Below are 22,443 nucleotides of genomic sequence, written 5' to 3'. Positions count from 1 at the left end.
TTAGCAACTGCAGCAACAAGCTCGCCAAGACCAACAAATCGCTAAGGTACTCCCACAGATGTGCCTGTATGACAAGCTCGAGCCAAGATCCAAGTGAACACCCGAGTGAATACTTGGGGAGCGGTTGAGAGTCCAAAACAACACACCTTGAACCTTGAACTAGAAAACCATCCCCCTCGAGGATAAAGAGGAGGTGTTTGTGGGAGGACTGGTGGGTAGGTATTTAAAATACACATCCCTAAAATCCACCGAAAGCTGTTTCCATCTAAGACCAGGTCTGGCGAATGAACTGGTCCAGTGAGGAGAGAGGTAGAAGATTTCAGCAGCGCCTCTCCGAAGCATTGTGTTCACCTCTTTAAACCAGCCCTTCGTTGGCTGAGTCGGTTGAGCTTCAGACTGTCACTCGATGGGCCGGAGTTCAATTCCCGCGGCCGGCTGATGAAGAGTTAGATGAATTTACTTCTGGTGATAGAAATTCATTTCTCGCTATAATGTGGCTCGGATTCCACAATAAGCTGTAGGTCCCGTTGCTAAGTAACCAATTGGTTCTTAGCCACGTAAAATAAGTCTAATCCTTCGGGCCAGCCCTAGGAGAGCTGTTAATCAGCTCAGTGGTCTGGTAAAACTAAGGTATACTTAACCTCTTTAAACCTCTCCTCAATGATAATCAGTCTCAAAATAGGAACAAAATATGACACACACACTTCACTTTGAATACAGAATGCAGTCCAGCTTTTACTTCTTAAACATAAATACTAACAAACAAACTGTGTTTCTCAAATCTTTATAAACTGTTACTTGTTACTAAGCATACAGTACATTAAATCTTTAAATTAAGATTTTAGAGTACTACTAATGTCACTTGTCATCCACTAACATCCATCTCTATCATACTTAAATCATTCATAAGACAAATAATTGCCATAACAAAGTAATACCTCAAAAACACTAAGTAGCTTTACCTGCATAAATCCCAGACCAGCAAAAAGAAAAAGTATCCACCATCTCCGTTTATAAACTTTCACCTCCAAACTAGCCAACATCAACGATGACTCAAGATCATGGTCTGAAAAAGAAAAATGGCAGAATTATGGAAGCTCAATAAGATACTCATATAGCATGCTTCCACAACCAAATGAATTCAAGATACGATAAGCCATGCTCGTAACATATCTTTTTACTAACATACATGGTATAACAGTATACAAAACAATATTTTTTTGCCTTAAATATTACAAAACCTATGGCTGATTTACAGACAGTTACAGTTGTATACAACTGCACTTTCAGCCCATTATTGTACAATTACCAGAACACTGAAATTTGTAAACTAAAGAAAGTTTTCTATTTCTGTATGATTCACTCTTGAACGAATGAATATGACACTTTTGTAAAAAAATAGTTTTATATATAATTACCAAGTAATTACATTGCTATTAGTTTCACTAGCTCGGCAGCTAAAATTTTGAAATTCGCGCTATTTTGTTTTGGGTAGGTGACTAGCCCCGCCCACAACAAACAAAGGAACTTAAATTTGTTTATGCCCCTATGTTAATGCGAGGGGAGGAGGGCGGGCTCCAATCATCCAATTACTTGTTAAGTATACTGTATATAAAACTTTATCTTATTGTAAAAATGTCATTTTTATATAAGTAACTTACCAAGTAACTACAATGCTGATTCCCACATTGATAGGAGGTGGGATGTATGTACAGTATATATCTACCCAAAAAGATTAGGAACGGTAGTGAATCTGAGAACAGAAAAAATTGCTAGTGTTAATATAATGCTTGTTGTTTCCTTACCTGATAACAGAGCTGCTGCAGCAAGATACTGCCTCTGGTTGGTGCTCATCTTATCGTATAGTGACGTGATGGTACAGCCGTGGGTTGCCTACTATTTCAGTGGGTACTTTGAAGCAAAGGACAATTCCAATTGCTAACAAAGAATAACATGTTGCCGCTGCCCTGGGCACAGTACAAAATATATAACCAGAAAAGACATTGTCACCTATACCACAAAAAGATTAAAATCACCACCCAATCATAAAAGAACTGGAGGGTACCCTGGGTACACAGTAGCCCCAGGCTCCCCTAAAAACTTAACATCCTTATTTCAAGGCGAAGAGAAAAACGAAAGGAAGGAATGCTTCCTACGTTTCCTCCCCCAACACCACACCAGCCACTGAAAACGGATCCAATGTACTGCAGTTATCATATATTGTCTCTTATTTCCTTTAAATAGTGGGATGCAAACACTGCCTTGCACTTCCAAAAAATCGCCTGCAATATGGAAGAGAGAGATAAATTACGTTTGAATGCCAACGAAGTGGCTACAGATCCTATCTCACGAGCTCTCGCTTTACAAGAGGGAAAGGCATCACCCCCAATCAAGGAATGAGCTTCCAAGATGAGGTCTCTGAAGAAAAAGCAGACCTTCCAGACAAGTCGATCAACCCAAAGTCCCCATGGGAGGAGACAGAGACTCCCAGAGAAGGAGCTTCCCCCATGGCATATGACAAGTATCTCCTCTTGGATAATCTGGAAGGAGGAAAACTGAAGATGGCTCATCCTTGGTCCCTTTTCTCCGCCAGCCGACCATCTACTTCACTCATGGTTTTCTTCGCTGAGGAAGAAAGCACCAACTTGGGCAGCTTTGCAGATTCAGTAGTCTGCAATTCCATTAAAAAGGCAGAAGCAGGCAAAGATGGTGTTGCTGGGAAAAAGAAAGTTGGAAAGGTAACAAGAAGGTACCTTAACAGAGACGCGTAAGCCGATGGCCGAGCATCCTGAACAAGAACATCACCTTCCTCGTCAGAGGATACAGGAGACAAGGCCAAGTCTGGTGGTTGAGGAGCCGAAGGAGCCTTCTTGAGTAGGCTCAAAATGCTGTCCAGTTTGCTCTGAATAGGGTCCACAGCTGTGGGTGCCTGTGCACTAGCAGCAGGCTTAGCCTGAAAAAGAGGAAATGGCTGCACAGAAGAGGGCGCTGGGCTCTGAACCACTTCAGCCTCAACCAAAGGAGACGGAGCTGAAAGGCTGACAGCAGAAACAAGATTGGTTGAAGATGGGCGTTCAGGCACTGATGGGCACTCTGTAACCGCTGGACATACAGGTGCTACTGAGCGTTCGGGCATCGAGAGAGAGAGAGAGAGAGAGAGAGAGAGAGAGAGAGAGAGAGAGAGAGAGAGAGAGAGCAATTACTGAGGTATGTTTACATCGAAGTCTAAGTACAGTAACACACACACTCTCCTTCACTTTTTTCTTTATATTTTATGCTACAATATTCTCATTTTTTACCCTTTCAAACAAAAGATAAATGAAAATCATGTGCATAGGGTACAAGAGAGAGAGAGGGAGAGAGAGAAAGAGAAAATAACTAATGTCTGTTTACATCGAAGTCTAAGTACAGTAACACACACACTCCTTCACTTTTTTATTTATATTTTCTGCTCCAGTATTCTTGTTTATATTTTTACTGTAGTTTTTCATTATTTATTTTTTCAAACCAAAAGATTATCCAATCATGTGAGTAAGCTACAAAGAGAGAGAGAGAGAGAGAGAGAGAGAGAGAGAGAGAGAGAGAGAGAGAGAGAGAGAGAGAGAGAGAGAGAGAGAGAGAGAGAATGTTTACATTGAAGTCTAAGCACAGTAACGCACATCCTTTACTTATCTATATTTTATGCTAAAATATTATCGTTTATATATTTACTGTACTTTCTCATTTTTACTCTCTCTCACCAAAAGATACATGCCATCGTATGTGCAGGGTACGCACATATGCACACACTCACCATGCCACTGGTGAACTCGCTGTAACCTGTTTGGTTGTGTGTTGCCTACATATGAAATTCGCATTTTAAATATTTTTACAGTGATTAGAAATGAAATATCAACAGTGATAAAATATTCTCTTGTGCACTGTTATGTGTAATAATCATACTTGGAGTCAACTAAACCTGTTAATGGTTAACTACCTTGTCAGTAAGTTTGAATGGGCATTTCCAGCTTGTACTTGAAGTTAATCCTATGTAAAGAATGAAGGTTTGTATATGTGTAGGAACAATTACAAATTATGTTTATGTAATCATTATGACAGTACATGTCCAGAGGTTTCATAAACTGTTTTTATCTGTAAGTTGAATACACTTAGCCTGGAACCACGCTAACATATACAGGCAGTCCCCGGTTTACGACGGTTCCGGCTTACGACGTTCCGAGGTTACGACGCTTTTCAAATATATTCATCAGAAATTATTTCCTGGCTTACGACGCATGTTCGGGTTACGACGCGTCGTCATGCCGATCCGACGGAAGAAATATGGCCCAAAAACGGCAGAATAATCATAATTTGAAGGTTTTTTTTATGTAAAACTCAATAATAATGCAGTTTACGTCGTTTTCAATGCACCCAGAGCATTAAAAGTAAGGTTTTCTTATGATTTTTGACGATTTTCGATGATTTTCCGGCTTACGACGATTTTCGGGTTACGACGCGGCGCAAGAACAGAACCCCCGTCGTAAACCGGGGACCGCCTGTATATTGTACTGTCCTATACTAGTGCTGAATGGTTAAAGCAGGATACAGTATTTTAATCATTACCATTAATTGTTCATGAAATGAATTAGCTGACGCTATAGGACATGGCAAGAATTGTACTGTATTACTTCTTGAAAGTTAAACATTCAACTGACAGCATAAACTTATGTAGCTAGCACTTAGTACAGTACTCATATACTTGGCAATAGACTACAGTGCTGTACTGTACTGACACTAACCTGCTGGCAAAATTGCTGTCATATCATCTGGCACAGAAGGCATCTTGAGCTCCTCTTTTTTTTTCTACTTATTGAAATACTGAAAGAAATGTACTGAGTTAGTGGAGGTAACACTTTGTGCACAAAACATAAGTACAGTAGAAAGATTTACAATAATTACTAAATAATCATAGCCATTCACAAACAATGTTAAAAGAGAAAAACTAATAACCCTCCTTTGAACAGAGATCTAAAAGGTCAATGAATGATAATTTGTATCTTTTAAAAGGTGAGAGCTCTAGAACCCTGATATATGAATAAATTTTTTTACACACTCAATACTCTTGAATGATAATGAACGAATTCTTACGACATTGGAGAGTAGTTGAAGTTCCATGACGTGTAGATTCCCCATGTATGCTACATAACATAAATGAGAGTCAATGTGTTGCAAACATTCTAAGAACCATTTTTCACACCCATTGTATTACATCAAGAAAATATTCCTAAGATATCTCAATGGGGCATGAGATCACTAAATCTCCTGACTGAGATATCTCCATAAAACCACTTATAACCAGAATTCCTCACACATGTAAAGTTGCCATGTCAACTTCCAAACTGGGTTTCAAAAATCTGACATGGACTGAGGAAATTAAATCAGTAGCGATTTTCTGTATTAATTTAACATGTTAAAAGTTCACCATCAGCATGTCCCAAACTATGTCCAGCCTAGTAATGCTTACAACAATGCCTTAAGGTAACTAACAGAAATAGGTTGAACCAAAATATACTATATAATGCATTCTATTCTTATGTTTTCTCTAAATGAGAAGTTTTATGAAGTTTTCATAATAAAACTAATATTGCAATACTTACCTGAGCACCTGAATTAGCCCTTAATCCCACTAGCCTGAACCAGAGCCGTATATAGAGAGAGTTTGGCCATGCTCGGAACCACTCAGGCAAGGTCACTAACCGATGGACGCCATCTTGCCTCTGTCTGACCGCCCTGATACGGTTCTGCCCTGGCCCCCGACGCAAAGCCGAATATTCAGTAAATGAATATTCTCTTAATATTCACTCACCCCTACGTGATAGCGATGAGGAATACCAGTGAATCTATAGTAACGATACTTTTGGGGGGAAAAAACCAGAGTATTTGAAAACCTGCACTCAAAATTACGAGGCTTCAATTTACATAAACTATGAATACGTTATCTGTGTGTGCGTGTGTGTGAGAGAGAGAGAGAGAGAGAGAGAGAGAGAGAGAGAGAGAGAGAGAGAGAGAGAGAATGGAATGGAATATAAAATTTGGCCAAAGGCCAAACACTAGGACGTATGAGGTAATTCAACGCTGAAAGGAAAATTGCGAGTGGAAAGGTTAATATAAAGGTGGAACAGGAGGAAAACCTCGCAGTTGCCCTATGAAACAATTGTCAATAGAGGGTGGAAAGTTAAGATTGAAGAAAAAATATGAATGGAGGTAGGGGGGTAAAAGGAATGAGAGGGGTTGTAGCTTCTGGGGGCCGAAGGGCGCTGCAAAGAACCTTTAGGTAATTCCTGCATTGCACCGATTTGTATCGATAATACAAATCGGGACTTCAGTACTTGGTTGAACGCGAGGGGTACAGTAAAGACTTACTTACAACAGCTTGGTTCATTGGTCTGATAAATAAGTGGTTCGATTTAATGTCAAGTAGGCATCCAATCATGGCACTAAGTAACTTCAACGAATCCTGTTATAAGCAAGCTATACTGCATCTTGAGGAAGTTACAAGGGTGTTTTATGAAATACGTATTGGACTTAATGCATAGTGGAAGCCAGTTCAAACTGGAGTGATATTGTCTACCACTTCCATTCTTAATCTCCAAAGTCATTATTTGGCCAAAGGTCACAGATTTTTACTGACATCCAGATTCACCCAAGATTGCCTAGAAAACTTGTTTAGCTCCATAAGACTAAAAAACCCTGTGCCAACTGCCTTAGAATTTCGACAGTCTCTGAAATTGATATCAGTTGCACAATTTCTGAAATGTTCAAGTACAAGTAATTATAACGTAGATGACCGCGAGTTTCTAGCTGACTTTCTGATTAAGCTCAATGTTGAAACAAGTGGTGATGCTGAAAATGAAACTGAGGAACCTGATTTTGACCAATTCTCAAGTGATAATTTAATGAATTAAGCAGAACTGGGCAGCCTCCATTATATTGCTGGTTACTGCATGAAAAAGGTTAAAAAGTCAAATAATCATTGTAGGTTTTGTCTTCAAACAATAGAGAGCAACCAGTCAGTCAACACAGACAGATCCTTCTCAAAGGTTGACTCAGTTAAAAGAATATAGAAAAAACTGTCTAGTTTATAGCGCAGATGCCTGCCTCAGTTTATTTCAAAATGCAGAAAATATTTTTAGGGCAAATGAAAATAGTTTTGGAAACAAGAGCAATTTATTAGGACGACTAGTGCATTTGGCAAACACTCAGACAAAAAATTTAACCTTTCCTTCTTGCCATGACAATAAGGGTATAATCCTGAAGTTTTTCTTCAGATTAAAATTATATATTTATGCTAAAAAACACGAGAACATTCGTAAGGCTCGGTCGTTAAAATCAAAAGGAAGTGAATTCGGGAGTAAAAGTATGATGATGAGAAAAGCTGTAATGAATATAGGTAAACAGTGAATTTTGAAACAATGTATATTTTATAATACCTGTTATGTATTTAAAAGTTAAAACTGTAATAAAGTTATAAATTATCATGAGTGTTTTAATAAACATCATAATGGCTGATAGAAAGCTTAAGTTAACAATCAGCAGTATATGATAAGAGAGAGAGAGAAGAGCTGAGACATCGCTCAGGTGGGTGAGCACGACCAAGCGCGACTGAACAGGACAGGAGCAAGATGGCGCCCTGTCAAAAGGTTGGCCAAACTCTCTCTATATACGGCTCTGGCCTGAACAACTCTCAATTACCCATCCCACTGTAGTGGGAATTTTAACAGCCAGCGTTACCAACGCTGCAGGTAAAATCTTGTCACTTGAGCTACCATAACAAACGGTTGGCAACGCTGACACAGGTGTGCACCAACATGACCCATTTTCGTCAATTGCTTTATTCAAGGTTAATATTGTAATACTTACCTGAACACCTAAATGATTCCCACCCTCCTTTCACCACATCAATTTTGACCTTGAATAAAGCAATGAAAACTTTATATTGCAATACACCCCTCAACACCTGAATTAGCCAGATTAACATCATTTAGAGGGGGAGGGATCAATTCTATTGCAAGCCCCTTTGACAACTGCAGAGATGGTAACTCATCAATCTGCTCTGCATAAGATATCTGTTTAGCCATACAGTCACCATACCAATCAATGCTTTCAGTGAAGAGACATGTTGGAGAGTACTTAGATCGACAGTCAGGTCAGTACTCTTGGTCCGTCGACCTCCCATGTGGCTCCTCAGAACCTCTCATGTATGGAGGAGAATGAGGCAGAGTGCAGAGCCGCTGTCCCTCCGGGAGAACCATCTAAGTTTGCGGCACACCCCCTTTCACAACCGCAGAGATGGCAGCTCATCGATCTGCTCTGCATAGGATACCTATTTAGTTATACACTCACCTTATCAATCGTTGCTTTTGGTGATGAGACATACTGGAGAGTACTTTGATCGCCCGTCAGGTCCGTACTGTCTCGGTCCGTCAACCTCCCAAGTGGTACTTCAGAACCTCTCATGTATGGAGGAGTACGGTGACCTCCCATGTGGCTATTCATAGCCTCTCATGTATGGAGGGAAATGAAGCAGTGTGCCAAGCTGCTGATCCTTTGGATAAGGCCCGACCGAGTGATGAAGTATCTCAGCGCCGACGAAACAGCCTAGCCTACTAGAGCACCCCTTTGGACTCTCGTAGGGAAGCTATCAAAGACTAAGATACTTGAAATGTACTAAACCTAAGTTCATGTGATTATACTATCACTGTTACCTAAGAATTCTAAAGACTAAAAGGAATTCCTCTATCTGGTTAACCTAAGAATCTCCTCACTAAGTGAATACCACCTCAGCTAAATGAATGCACCCAAGATAACAGACTTCGCCGCTACACGTGGACTAAGAGAATAACCCTCCGAATCTCTGCACTAAGCGAATACCACCTCAGCTAAATGAACGCATCCTAGATAGTAGACTTCGCCACTACACGCTATGAGGCGAATCGCACGTCTCTTAAGTAAAGAAAGTAAACTCCAAGACAGATTTCCAAGTACCTGCCTCCAGAATAGACGGCACTGAATAATTCCTTAGAAAGGAAGACGAAGTGGACATACTCTGAATACTGTGAGGTCGGGGAAATACAGAGCTGAAGACGACGAAGAACAACTCTGAGAACCCTGGGAAATCACCTCCCTCCGAAAGTAACTAATCACATTCTTTGACAGCGGACAGGAAGGATTCCGCGGAGAGACAAGAAGTGTGTGCGGAAGCGGACAGAGTTTCCCAACCTTTGATAAACAGACTTTAATGCTCGCACCGGACATAAAGATATCACCGCTGGATTGCCAGAACGAACACTTGCAGATAAAGAACTTTAAAATGAACGAGGCAGAGTTTAACCTCCAACTCTGTCTTTGTCACAAATTCCGGAAGACAGACAAATATGTATAATTTCTCGCATAGGAACCTAACCTAGAAACTGCCTGAAGCTCGCCCAACCCTTTAGCTGAAGCTAAACCCGTAAGAAAAAGCAAATTCTTAGTCAGTGTCTTAACGTTATAGCTTCATTAGGTTCAAAGGCAGGGGAACGCAAGAAAATATTGAAGTACTTCCGACAAGTCCCACGGAGAGGCCTGAGTCGGCAAGACAGAACATTCAATCTTAAAAGAATGTAATAAATCATCGATTATCTTACTACTAGAGATAGGAAGGTGGAAAGTAATTGTACCGATAATCGTTGAGTGGTAGTCAGCAATAGCCAAATACGAAAGACCCTTGACTTTCCGAAGGAATAAAAGAAAATCAGCTATTTTGGCTATGGAAGGTCTAGAGATGGAATGACCTTCCTTACAACACTAACTTCTATACCTTGTCCAGTTGAACCTGGTAAGGCTTACGGGTTGACTTTCTGAAGTTAAAAGAAAACTATCTAGACACAGCTTTAGGGAGTCTGGACTGTCTATAGTGGCTCTCTCTACAGTCGCCCTGCAACTAGGTACAGCATGAGAGGGTTTGGATAATAATGGTGAGAATGCGGTCGTCTGAGAAGTTTCGCGTGGGTAGGGACAACAGAACTTCTGTAGGGAGCTCTACGAGTTCTGGAAACCAAGCGTGTTATGGCGATCACAGAGCTGTTAGAGTCACAGACATTTTGACACACTCCCGCAATTTCCTTATTACCTGATGAATGAGACCGGATGAAGGAAAGGCATACAACTGCATGTGATTCCCATTTTGTAACATCACATCGGTGCCTATCGACATGGGGACCACCATTGGTGAATTAAACCGGAAGACGATGGTTTAATCATGTCACAAATAAGTCCACAGTTGCTGGCCACTTCCAGAGAACCTGACATATTACTTCCAGAGTCAAAGTCCACTCTACCCTGCCCAATACCTGACAGGAGCGACTTAGTGAATCAGCCAGTACGTTGAGACTCCCCGATATAAATTGGGGAAGAAGAGACACTTTTTGTTCTTCTCTGTGCTATAGTATTGAGTTCTGTTGAGCCTGTTCCCGCCCCCAAGTTCTTCAAATACGACACGGCAATTACGCTGTTGCTAAAAATAGCCTCTACTCTGTCGCTAAACATAGTCACCACTCTGTTGCGCACTAGTATTGAAAACAACTGAGGGCTTCTTTACAGCCTTGGTTTTCCCAAAGATTTATTGACTCCTCCCGTTCCTGAACCCACCCAGAGGCCCGAGGCCTGGGTTTCCTCCAAGGTTGTTCCCCAACCTTGATCTGAGGCATCTGTATACAGATGAACGTTGGGAAGAGGGGAGTCAATAGACCTTCCCGGTGTCAGATGCACTTCTTCTGACCACCACAGATGATCCAACAGGCAAGAATCGCTCCCGACTATAACTGCGTTCTCGTTGCAGAAGTTCCAGTGATTCAGAGAGAGAGAGAGAGAGAGAGAGAGAGAGAGAGAGAGAGAGAGAGAGAGAGAGAGAGAGAGAGAGTGTACCGGTCGTTCCCTGCTGGACAGGAACCCTTCTATTTGCTGAAGGACTGACTGAATCCTCTCCAAGGTTGTGAAAACCCTCAAAGGAAGAGAGAGAATCCTTCTACCTGAATAGGTTAAAAATTCCATAAGAATTCCCTCACTCTTACTAGCTCCTCTAGAGAGGAGGCAAGGATCAACCTATCATCTAGATAACTCAGTACTCTGTACCCTCAAGGATGCATAATTGCCGACACCGGAGACATGAGTTAGAAGCAACCACGTTCGTTATACTGGCTACGTCATCACCCTTGAACAAGAATTAGTTAAGGCTAATGGTGTTCTAAGCAATCCCTCCTATGCATGTCCAGATAATGAGGGGGAAGATGACTAAGATAGAAATTTTGACTTTCTTGCTCCAAACTTCGTAGACGAAGCCAGAGCATTCGCCTGGTGAGCCAGACCCTTTGAGATAAATTTATTAGGCTGCCAACAGCCACGGATCTGAAGGGACATAGCCGTCACTCTTTAGAACCCCGTTACAGTAAACCTGACAGCATCCAGAGAGAGTGCGCAGGAGCCTCAGTCTGACTGCGCAACACATCCTCCAAGCACCTGTTTCCCTAAGAGCCGAGACGACGCCCGAGACTTAGACAGGATTGCCTCAACCGATTCATTGAATGGCAACCAGACACCTGCCAAAGGGTTGCGTAAATCGTCCTACACGGAGAGAGAAGAGAAGAGTCCTGTCTATCAGAAGCCACTACCAATGCTAAACAAACGTCCGCCTCCTCCAAAGTCTGTCTAACCCAATCGAACCAAACCTGCCTACACGAAAAAGAGTCAGGAGCTGGCTTAGTGTCAAAAAAAGCCTAAAAAAAAAAAAGACTGAATTGACTTAATCGGAAGGTCCGGAGCTCCGTTTGCAAGCTGCGCACGATCGGTGAGTTGCAATGTCTCCAGCAGTTGCGGTGTCGGTCGCCGTTGTTGTAGCCGAGGTTGAAGCAGTTGAGCTATCCAAGGGGAGCGTCTTTTTATCTAATCTATCCATTGCGAGTCCAAAACCGGGCCAGAGTCTAGACGGGAGAGAAAATCCAAAGCCAGGTGACAGAATAATCCAAGAAAAAAGGTGAAAATCCGGTCCAAGTCGTTATCCAATATCAATAAAGTCAGTATATGGGGGTCGGGCTAATAACCAAAAAGTTCACCTGAAGCAGGAAACATCCATGCAGCGAGGCGAACAGAAAGCAATTGGGGAACCCGGCCTCGGGCGGCTGGGACTTGCAGCACCGTTGCCAACGGTACTTCAGGTAACTCATCTTGACAAGACTTCCTGTAAGTGTTGGTAACGCTGACAGTTAATTACCCAATTAGTGGGTAAAAGTTATGGGGATATAGTTCCGGGTGGGCAACCAGGGCTAATTCAGGTGTTCAGGGAGTGTATTGCAATATTAAATAATATTATATAATACTACACTGGGTACCTATAATATTAATAAATAATAAAGTTAAATCATACGGGTAGTAACTGATGATGAATGTTGATTACAGTATACTGTAGATGATGATGATGATGAATTAGCTGTGCAGTACGATGAATGACGGGAGGCGCTGTCATGTTAAGGTATCTGAACATGGCAACAAAGGTGGTACGGTTGGGCTGCATGAGTATTTTACTTTGTTCATGCTCAATGCAAGCGACCGCAATTAATGGCATGCCGTAATGGGCTCCTATTTCTCCGTGACTTTTGCCCTCTCTTAACGTAACAGTCATGTCTACTTTCTTCTCATCAGTCATTAATTGTAGGCTATTTGCCAGAGGCCTCAGAAGAACACCTATTTCATGCTGAATCAAAAAATGTTACAGGCCCAGTTCTAAATTAATGACACATCAACAACCAAGCACAAACATATTTCTACAGTTTGTAATAAAGCGACTTCAGACTCACATTCTAAAGTCAACAGGGAAAACAGAAGGTCGAATCTCAATTTTCCTACCTAGCCTATTAGATGAAAGCATGAAACCCACACCAACCCAACTCCTGGGTTAGCTTGGGCTTTGACTTAAAAGCTTCTGTACTTAAAACAATAAACATCTCCTTAGGGTGCCATTTATTCCAAACTAACTTACATTACACAATAGGCTAGACTAGCCTATCAGTCCTAGCCCAACATTCAGAAGGGCTGTGCTCATCACTGTGTTTGATAGTAGCTGGCCTGGCCCAGTAGCCTAATCACCAACAATGAATCATGTAATGGTTCAGTGTAACTAATTTTCACAAATTGTTACTGTTCATGGATATAACATCAGACTTTTAAAAATTCTTAGCATCACTAGCCTATGGTAGCCCCACATCATAATTAACCTTTTATTAACTTATGGACCTACAGTAACCATCTGGTTAAGAAGTAGCCCTACTTTTTACACAACTACAAAATGTAGGCCAGGTACCTAGGTTGGAGTAGATGCAGAATAGGGAGACGGGTAAGCTTCAGAAATCTGACTGAGAAAACGGACCAAACCTAAAATTTCCTAGAATGCTGTGTCCTAAACTAATCAGAACTTACCTTCCTAACATGGCCAAGGGTGCCATGGTCCTGAACTGGCCAGGGAGGACTTCACCCCCTCTGGACCTCCATGCAATACTGAATATAGGAAACAGATCAGCGGGACTAGCCTAAATTTCCATTCGGACACAGGGTCTGGCACTGGCTACATCTTAACCAAAAATACCCTTAACCTAACCTTTCCTAGAGTGCTGTGCCCTGACCTTACCGGAACTTACCTTCCTAACCTGACTTACAGTGCCATGCCCCGACCTAGTCAAGGGGGGGGTTCCCCCTCCCCTGGACCCCCCTCAAAGTAATATGTAACACTAAGCACTGGGTGGGTAAATCCTTGATAAGCAACCAAAATACTATAAAAAAAGTCAATTTACAAGGTAATACCCCCTGCGGAGTTGTTCTATAGTTCTACCGAAAATATAGTGGATCGGTAAACTGACAGAAATTGACCTGGCATGGCAAGTTACTTTTCGGGTGGTTTAGAGTATGCAGAGTAACTTAAATTCAATTGATGTTTTCGTTAAGAAGCCAAATTACCAACGCTTACCCCCAAGTTATAAAAATCGGTAGAACTATATAGTAGCTCCGCAGAGGCGGTGGCACTATAACTTGACTTTTTCTACAGTTTTTTGGTTGCTAATTATGAATTTACTTTTAATTTTTGGCGCTCAAGTGTAATTAACCTGTAATTAACCCCAGAAGTCCATCCAACTAGGGGTTTCCATACGCAATCTTCACAAGACAAAGCACTGGTACATCTGTTTCGGACAGTTCATATCCAGTCCGGCAAGTGCAATAACTTATTAACGTATGGGTACCCAACCCCCCGCCCCGGGCCAGTACTAAACACGGAGAAGGGACATTCCATTTGGCCGACAACAAACAGATGCACCGCCAGTATCAGAACTCCTAAAAGTGTAGAAAAAACTAGGTGAAATGGTAAAAACAGGCGCGGAGCTAATATATAGAATTACCTAAAAATCAAGTTATAGTAGCTCGTTAACTAGAATAACATTTAAGCTGAAGTTTGGCTAAACGTTCACGGTCAGGTCAGAACTAGGCAAGTCACCTCTACCAATTGAAAAGCTTCAAGCAAAACGCTAGAATACGCACACTTCTGAAAGACCTAGGCTATAATAATTCTGATCAACCGTACCACACATCTAAACTACGACAGGATCATAAAAATGCACAAGAGGCAGAAATACAACTATAGAACAGATAAGCACACAAATGAAATTATCCTACCAAGAAGATAAGCACACAAAGGAAATTTTCCTACCTAGGACGAGAGCGCGTAGTGCCCTCGTCAGCTGATGTTCGAAGTAGTTTTGTTTCTTTGTGTTTACTTTTCTCCTTCCCTTCGGACTTCAGAGAAAAATGACAAACACGTTTAAAATGGTTGAGTTTCGTATGTATATTTCATCGCCACAGGCCAATTTATTTCAGTTAATAATCTAAACATTATTGTAAAATTACAAAATATGATTAAAGTAGGCATTACTTCAAAACTCACCACTTACAAATTTAAGCAATGTGATACAGAGCTCATTTTGTCACTGGGAAATTCTCCAAACGCAAGAATCGAGCTCATATTGTACATAACATAAACATATATAAACTAACTTTCGCAATTACGAAATCCCATATTCCAGGGTACAGTTACAATACACTGGAACTGGTAAAATCTAGTTATATCTCCTGCAGAGATAATACTTTTTAGGCAAATCTTTCGCCGAATGTTGTAAATGTTTCTTTCTCTCTTTGTATTGTGAGATGCAAGGTACACCATGAAAAAAAATCCGAGAGAAATGTGAAAATGAAACATTTTCACATTGTACCGCCACCACCGTAAAAGGATGTTTAAAAGTTATACTTTAGTCCTAAACCTTGGTTGGAGTCTCCTATCATTTGCATGACCCCCTCTTTGCCACAAACAAAAATAAAACATAATTCATCTTAGTGCTACTGCAGAATCATAAAAAAATATAGTTTTATAATAAATAAACGACACGGATATGAATTGTGCCCACTTCAAAACTTGAGGTGATACAATTCACAATACTAAATAAAACACGGAACCATCTATATTATTATTATTATTATTATTATTATTATTATTATTATTATTATTATTATTATTATTATTGGAGCAGCCTGCAAGGCCAAAGACTTACTAACGCATCCCCAAAATATACTTGAGGAAAGGAGGGAAAATACAAGAAAACAAATATACAGACAATTGACACACACACACACACACACACACACACACATATATATATATATATATATATATATATATATATATATATATATATATATATATATATATATAAAACAGAAACCAAACACAGAAAGTTAGGGCAATGAAGAATGGAGCTTATAAGTAGTATTATAGCACCTCTTAAATTCATATCACCTCATAGACAAATTCACTATATGAGAAAGCACTATATCTATCTTTAGTTATCTTTCTGTCTAACAAGGACAGTTTACGCGCAGTGAAATTCACGCTTAGACTTGCTGTGGCTAACCTTAGGGACAGCCTCTCTTATCTGTTACAAATATATAAAAATAAGGTACCTTGATCTAAGCTTTGTACGTAAAGACCTTTGACGGGCGATTTGCCGCTTCGGCCCTCGATTGTACTGAACGGTATGGTCACACTAGTAATATAATAAAATTCCAAGAAAACAACTCATACGCATGCAACCCAATCACACCATGGTTTCTTCCTGTTAATGAATTAAGGGGCAACGATAAGACACCTAGATGGTATAAAAAAAAAAAAAAACTATCGGAACATTCCTATAAATTCTTTTGGAACCTTCGTGCCCAGATGCTCTCGAACTCAACTCGAGCAATTCTGTCAAAAAATGTGAGGGTTACTCGTCCAGCGGTTTTATCTAGATGGCGTGGGCGTTTTTTTTTTTTTTTTGAGGGGGGATGGGCATTGCAAGGATCTAAGTGGCTCTTTGGAACCTTGGTTCCTCAGTCATGGTCCACCGGTAAAATGAACGAACTTATTAGATTTATATAAAAAAAAAAAACAATACCGTCATAAGATCATATGAAATTCATTTAGTCCAACTCTCGAAAGCAGGTTAATTCACATATGAACGTCCTTCATCATCATTTAGGAATAGTGGGGAGGGGGTGGGGTGGTGGATAGTTACTAAGAAACAGATTTCAAGTGCGAACAATGGAACCTCCCAGCATTACACAATAAATTGTACGTCCTCACTAAAGAAACGTGATAACAGACAGCCGTAATGTGGTTTATATGGAATTTAAATGGAACTTTTTATCTGTAAAAGTCCATTGTTCATCTACATTTGCTTCAGTTAAAATGTTCTTATCTCTTGTTTAGGTAGCCCATAGAAAGATAGTCTACAATGATGTGGATGTTATCGATTGCTCAGATAATACAGTTGTCGATACATTCAACACTATTTCGTTATCACTTGTCATGTAAGAAGTTTAAGATTCAAAGATAGGGAGGAGAAATAACAATAGATGCACAAGTACACCGCGTGTATCAAGCATGTACTGTACGTGCGTCCATAAACATTATACAGTACATACAAGCTTATCAGCTGGAGGTGTCCTTTCATAGAAGGCTGGTCACGAAAGACGCAGAACTGGCTTCACACTATAGTGTATTTTGCTCTCTCAAGAAATCGTTTACATACTCTGTAAATATAACTCAACTCTGGTACAGTACTGTAACTTGACGTCGCAATACTGTATCTGTCTGTCCATCTGATAGCCCTCCTGCATTCTCGAACCTTTCCAAAGTAGCTGCAAGCGTCTTTCAGTTCTGATACGCCCTCTGGCCTTCAGTAAACACCCTTAGGCTTTACAGAGCACATCTTCCGGGTGAGTCCAGAAGATTTTAGAATTTCAGTGGAACTGGAAGCATGGTTTTATTTTGCTTTTTCGTTTGCATTAGAGTTATGGACTTTGAACTCGCTCTTTACGGCCTTGGATGAACAACCTCAGTTCTGGTTATCCGTAAACTAGGTTATTTTCTGTTGCATTCCACTTAACAGCTTAAAAAATCCTCTAAACTGTGTGTACCGTGCAAGCTGCAAATATTCAAAAGGAAGGTAGGGAGTGCGCGAGGATACAAGTTACAGGGTATGAATAACTTTTCTTCGCTGGTATCAGTTTCTGTAAAATTTGTATTCTGTCAAGAAAAACCCCCACACACACACACATATGTATATATGTATATAACTATGTCTGTCTGCATGTATGTATGTATGTATGCATACACCTACGTATAAGACTTAGCTCTTAAATCTTTACTGTGAGTCATCTGAATTACGCACCATGACACAGCTCAAGTTCAGCAGTTCTCTTTAGGTGGGAATGTAACACGAACGTATTTTTGTGTTAGTGTGTGCTGAAGAAAATTCCTATTTCAAAATAAAAGGAAAAATAGAGACTTTAACACTTTTAGTAATAAAGCGATGGGTGAACTTCCTCGAAAAATGTGGATTTTGTATCAGGCTGTGTACAACTGGCACACATTTCTACATCTGTACTACAAACATACATGCACTTACACTGGTAAATAGATATTAACCCATACACTAAACAAATGCGCTTGCGAGTTACTATCACATCGGTACACTTTAAAATACGAAGCTCGATTACAAATGCCACGGTCACCTTACACCGAGGATACCGGAGAAACAACTGACAGCCGCATCTACCCGTGAAGGTTGTTTGTTCCCCGCTGACAATCACGCCGTATCTCTCTGCCTCTAATAATGTTACTTCGGTTTTATCTATAGGGCATTGTGTTGGCCGCCCTTGAATATGGCTCCACGGCCAAGGATTAAATGACCTTGGATTAGGTTTTGCTGAAATCGAAGTTTAATGAAGTCTTACTACCGCCTACGTACTCATTTGCAAGAAGACCCAAGTTTTTATATTTGTAAAATTCAATTATAAACAGAGGTGATGGTAATTAATAGTCAAAATACGATGGAATGAGTCTGGAATAACATATAGCCGCATAAACCCCACCATATAAACTGTGAAAGCACAAGGATTTCGACTTTATGAACTTATCTACAAAATTCGAATGTATTTTTTACGCAAAGTCGAAATCTTGGGTACAAAGCACTGGCATAACTTATTTACAGGGATTTCTCATTCTTTCAATGGTTTGTACGAGTAACTCAGGGCTAATGCACTTGAAGTATCATAGCGCTATCGTAGAGAGAAACATCCGAGGGGCACATGGCATGCCATGCTTGCATTAGTATCTATGATAGTTTTGTTTGCAAATATTGCAATTTAAAAATTAAAATGGACAAGTAGATGCGGTAGGAAAAAAGTGCAAGTTAACGCATCTTACGAAATATATACCATGATAAAAGGCGAAGTGAGCAGCCCAGACGTTCAAATGAATTTTGCTGGATGGATGAAATTGCTTTCAGATTACCAAACTCCGGTACAATTTAAAGCCTTGATAGGATACAACAAATTACGTCCTGTATATAGAAATTTCAACTCTACTTAGTGAACATACTACTAAACAAGTGACCTAGAATTGTACCCGATTATACGTACTCTAAAAGTGTTGTTTTACTCTTCGGGTAAAAGTCTCAAAAATAAACTCTCTCTCTCTCTGAAACACTTACGTCATGAGCAGCGTAATCTTAAATAGAATGCACATAACATTAATTTGGAGCCAGATTCACAATACAGAAGTGGAAATTGGCAATCGAGTACCGACAATGCTGTTCCAAAATTGGAACCATATGCTTCGTGAAGCAGTGTGACCAAGGCGTCTTTGTGCGCGTGTTGTGTTCGTACGCGCGGGCGGGCGTGAATTAGGAAATTAAGGACCAATAGCAGGATTTTTCAGCAAAACTACTATTTTTGGTGATTCTTTTATTTGAGAAGCTAGATTTGCAGTGGGATATCCGTCTCAGTCTTCTCACTATGAGAGAGAGAGAGAGAGATTAACTGGACTTAAACAATGGTAGTCATCAGTTTAGACGATATGGTATCTGTATCGTCAACTCCCATCTCTCTCCTATAGAAATCTACGTATATTTGTTTAACGATGAGTCACGAACGGCGTGCGTGATGGCCGTTTCTGCTCGACTCTGGTTTGAGTCTGAGTCACTGCCGCTGGTATCCTGATGGTTAAGAGATTTCAGGGCGATGGATAAGAGATGTGTGAATGACAGGGAACCTAAGTGATAGAAGGGTATGATACAAGATTCCACGACCGGGTAGTTGAACAAGTGATAGTTGTGGCAAAGATAGAAGTTTTCAAGCAATAACTGGGAACCTCACTGTGACGAATGAGAGCTGAAGTACTGAGAGCCAAAGTAAACATCTGAATGTAGAGTACTAAAATCAGTTGCCTGTCCCAGCATTTGTCCGAATAGCTGCGTAAAGGTTCTAAATCCCCAAAATCAAAATTATCATGAATAGTCTTATAATTTACCTGGGCACAATTCAAATCGTCATGACCTCAAAATCATTCCATTCGTGAAATATAATTTTTGTATACTGAGGACGAACTTGAATGATAACATTATGATACTGGCTCTTAATTTTGACTGTTTAAATGAACTGGAAGGAATGCTTTCCTATAAAGATAACTAGGCCATAGGAATAAGACCGCACGCGATAGCAAAACTTAACAAGATAACTGAAGGATTTCTGTCACACAACATAAGAATAAAGAGGATGGATACGTCTCCAAAAAAGTCCTCTTATTAACATTTCATCAAGCCACAATACCAGTGAGAGTTTCTTCCAATAAAGTAGGGTGCTTTGTGGAAAGTATAACTGTATGTTTGGCACATGCATGTTGAAGGAAAACATTCAGTTACAAGGACGCTAACATCCAAGCATACGTAACAATAAAATTAGCGCCTCAAAAGATTACACGTCCTCTTACGTTAATTTGAGCATGAAAATGAAAAATATTATTAACGACCATCCAGTTAGTAGATCTGTAGCGTATTCATGAAAAGACATAAAAACTTTCTTCTTTTCCAATAATAGGTATTCTCTGGACCTTGAATAACAATAATGTGGAGTCTGAGCAGCCAGCATTACATCATAATACTATCTGCAACCAGCTATAATGTTCGGTGCAAAAGGAATTGTTCATTTACAATAAAAACCTTCCGGACACGAGGCTTGAATATTTTGCCTACTGACTGGGTGCAACCATGGTCATCTGATGAAATTATCGTTCCATTATTGTGACCGATAACAACTATTATGACATTAGGGTCAACGTCTGCTACTAGATTATGGAGGCTGTGATCTGTTGTTGTATAATTAACAAAAGAAATCTAGTGTAAAAGTGGGTTAGTGACATGGATGTGTTTTTCTGCATAGCTCTTTGATAACTTTACAAGAAGTAGTGATTTCTACACTTTGATGTCATACACCACTTTAACCCATTAGCAGACCTGACGCAGGTGTAAGCAATTATTAATTGACATCAAAATACTACGCACTAGTTATTTTCTAGACCAAAGGCCACTTATTGCTTGAGAATGTGGAACAACGCTCCGAAGACAGCGAGGAAGCGTGTAAGTGCTGCTTAATGTTAACCATAAATCAGTTAAATGTTTTGTGTATGGCACACTTAGATGACCATACTTTACTTATCGAAACATTTACCAAACTGCCAGATGCAGAAGGAACATGTTTATGAGACAAAGTCATTGACACACGACATTTGCTAAGATCAACGGTCAATTGCTTCTCAGATAACAGTAGCGTGATTTTTATGGCTCAGAGAGCTGCATGCAACTCATCTTGATTGATCACTGACTGATCCAAAATGCTTGCAAATCAGTGAAATAGGCTTCCCATCCTCATGCAATGATAATGTGGCCTTAAAAACACTTATCGTCATTGGATTAATAGAATACTTAACGTCTGCGCCGCTATTCGTTTAGTGGCATCAAGAACGGAAACCCATATCTCCATTAGTCATGTATTTCCGGTACCTTTCCTACAATTTCTTCGTGTCAATAAGTGGAAAGAGACTTACTCATAAGGCTCTCTAACACTCGGTGATGATTATACACATATGATTATATATATATATATATATATATATATATATATATATATATATATATATATATATATATATATATATATATATATATATATATATTTACATATAAATATCTATACACACATATATATACTACTGTATATATCTATATATATATATATATATATATATATATATATATATATATATATATCTATATATATATCGTCCCACGCTCAGTATGTGAAACAGAGTGCAAGGTCTTTCTCAAGCAAAACTCAAGTTCTGTTGAGAACGCATGAAAGGCGAAGGATCTTGCACTCTGTGGCCCTTGATATCATACAAACACACACACACACACACACCGACATACAGACATACATTCATGCATATATATATATATATATATATATATATATATATATATATATATATATATATATATATACTGTATATATATACACATATATATGTATATATATAATATATATTCAAAGGAAACGAAGGTAAATCTTGTAAAAATGCAATAACAGACAGGCAAAGCATAATATTACGTGCACACACACGTTAGATATATGTATATATAAATGTATGTTTGTATGTATATGTATATGTATATATGTATAATGTGTATGTATATAGACATATGCTTCTGTATATATATATACATATACATTATATATATATATATATATATATATATATATATATATATATATATATAATATATATTTATACATCGTTTCTGTTTTTACTATGCGTTAGCCCCATGGCCTTTTTATATATTCATGTGTGCGTATGTGTTCAGGATTTAATACCTTGTATAAAATGAAGGTTCTCTTTGAGGACAAGTATTCCTCAACTAATCAGAGATTTTCTCTTCAGCAGACTAGTAAAAT

At 39.5% G+C, this 22,443-nt stretch overlaps 1 protein-coding gene across 9 annotated transcripts in view; it reads right to left on the bottom strand.

Annotated features, from left to right (window-relative positions):
* LOC136838666 (solute carrier family 49 member 4 homolog) overlaps positions 1 to 18,251 on the bottom strand; it is a 72,546-nt gene extending 54,295 nt beyond the window's left edge. The window contains exons 1-4 of one of the 9 annotated variants that reach the window (XM_067104012.1): positions 18,060 to 18,193; positions 14,768 to 14,853; positions 4,779 to 4,857; positions 963 to 1,066 (exon numbers count right to left, since the gene is read on the bottom strand). In XM_067104012.1, coding sequence (XP_066960113.1) covers positions 963 to 1,066; positions 4,779 to 4,821 — 147 coding nt within the window. In that variant the 5' untranslated portion in view covers positions 4,822 to 4,857; positions 14,768 to 14,853; positions 18,060 to 18,193. Of the gene's footprint in view, positions 1 to 962; positions 1,067 to 4,778; positions 4,858 to 5,127; positions 5,178 to 5,636; positions 5,954 to 14,459; positions 14,561 to 14,767; positions 14,857 to 15,001; positions 15,406 to 18,059 lie in introns of those variants that run through there. The other 8 variants (XM_067104013.1, XM_067104015.1, XM_067104016.1 and 5 more) reach the window with 8 other exon arrangements.
* Positions 18,252 to 22,443: the final 4,192 nt, after the last annotated feature.

This window comes from Macrobrachium rosenbergii, chromosome 5, assembly GCF_040412425.1.
Source record: "Macrobrachium rosenbergii isolate ZJJX-2024 chromosome 5, ASM4041242v1, whole genome shotgun sequence".
NCBI lineage: Eukaryota > Metazoa > Arthropoda > Malacostraca > Decapoda > Palaemonidae > Macrobrachium > Macrobrachium rosenbergii.
This window is presented reverse-complemented; position numbering and strand designations above follow the sequence as displayed.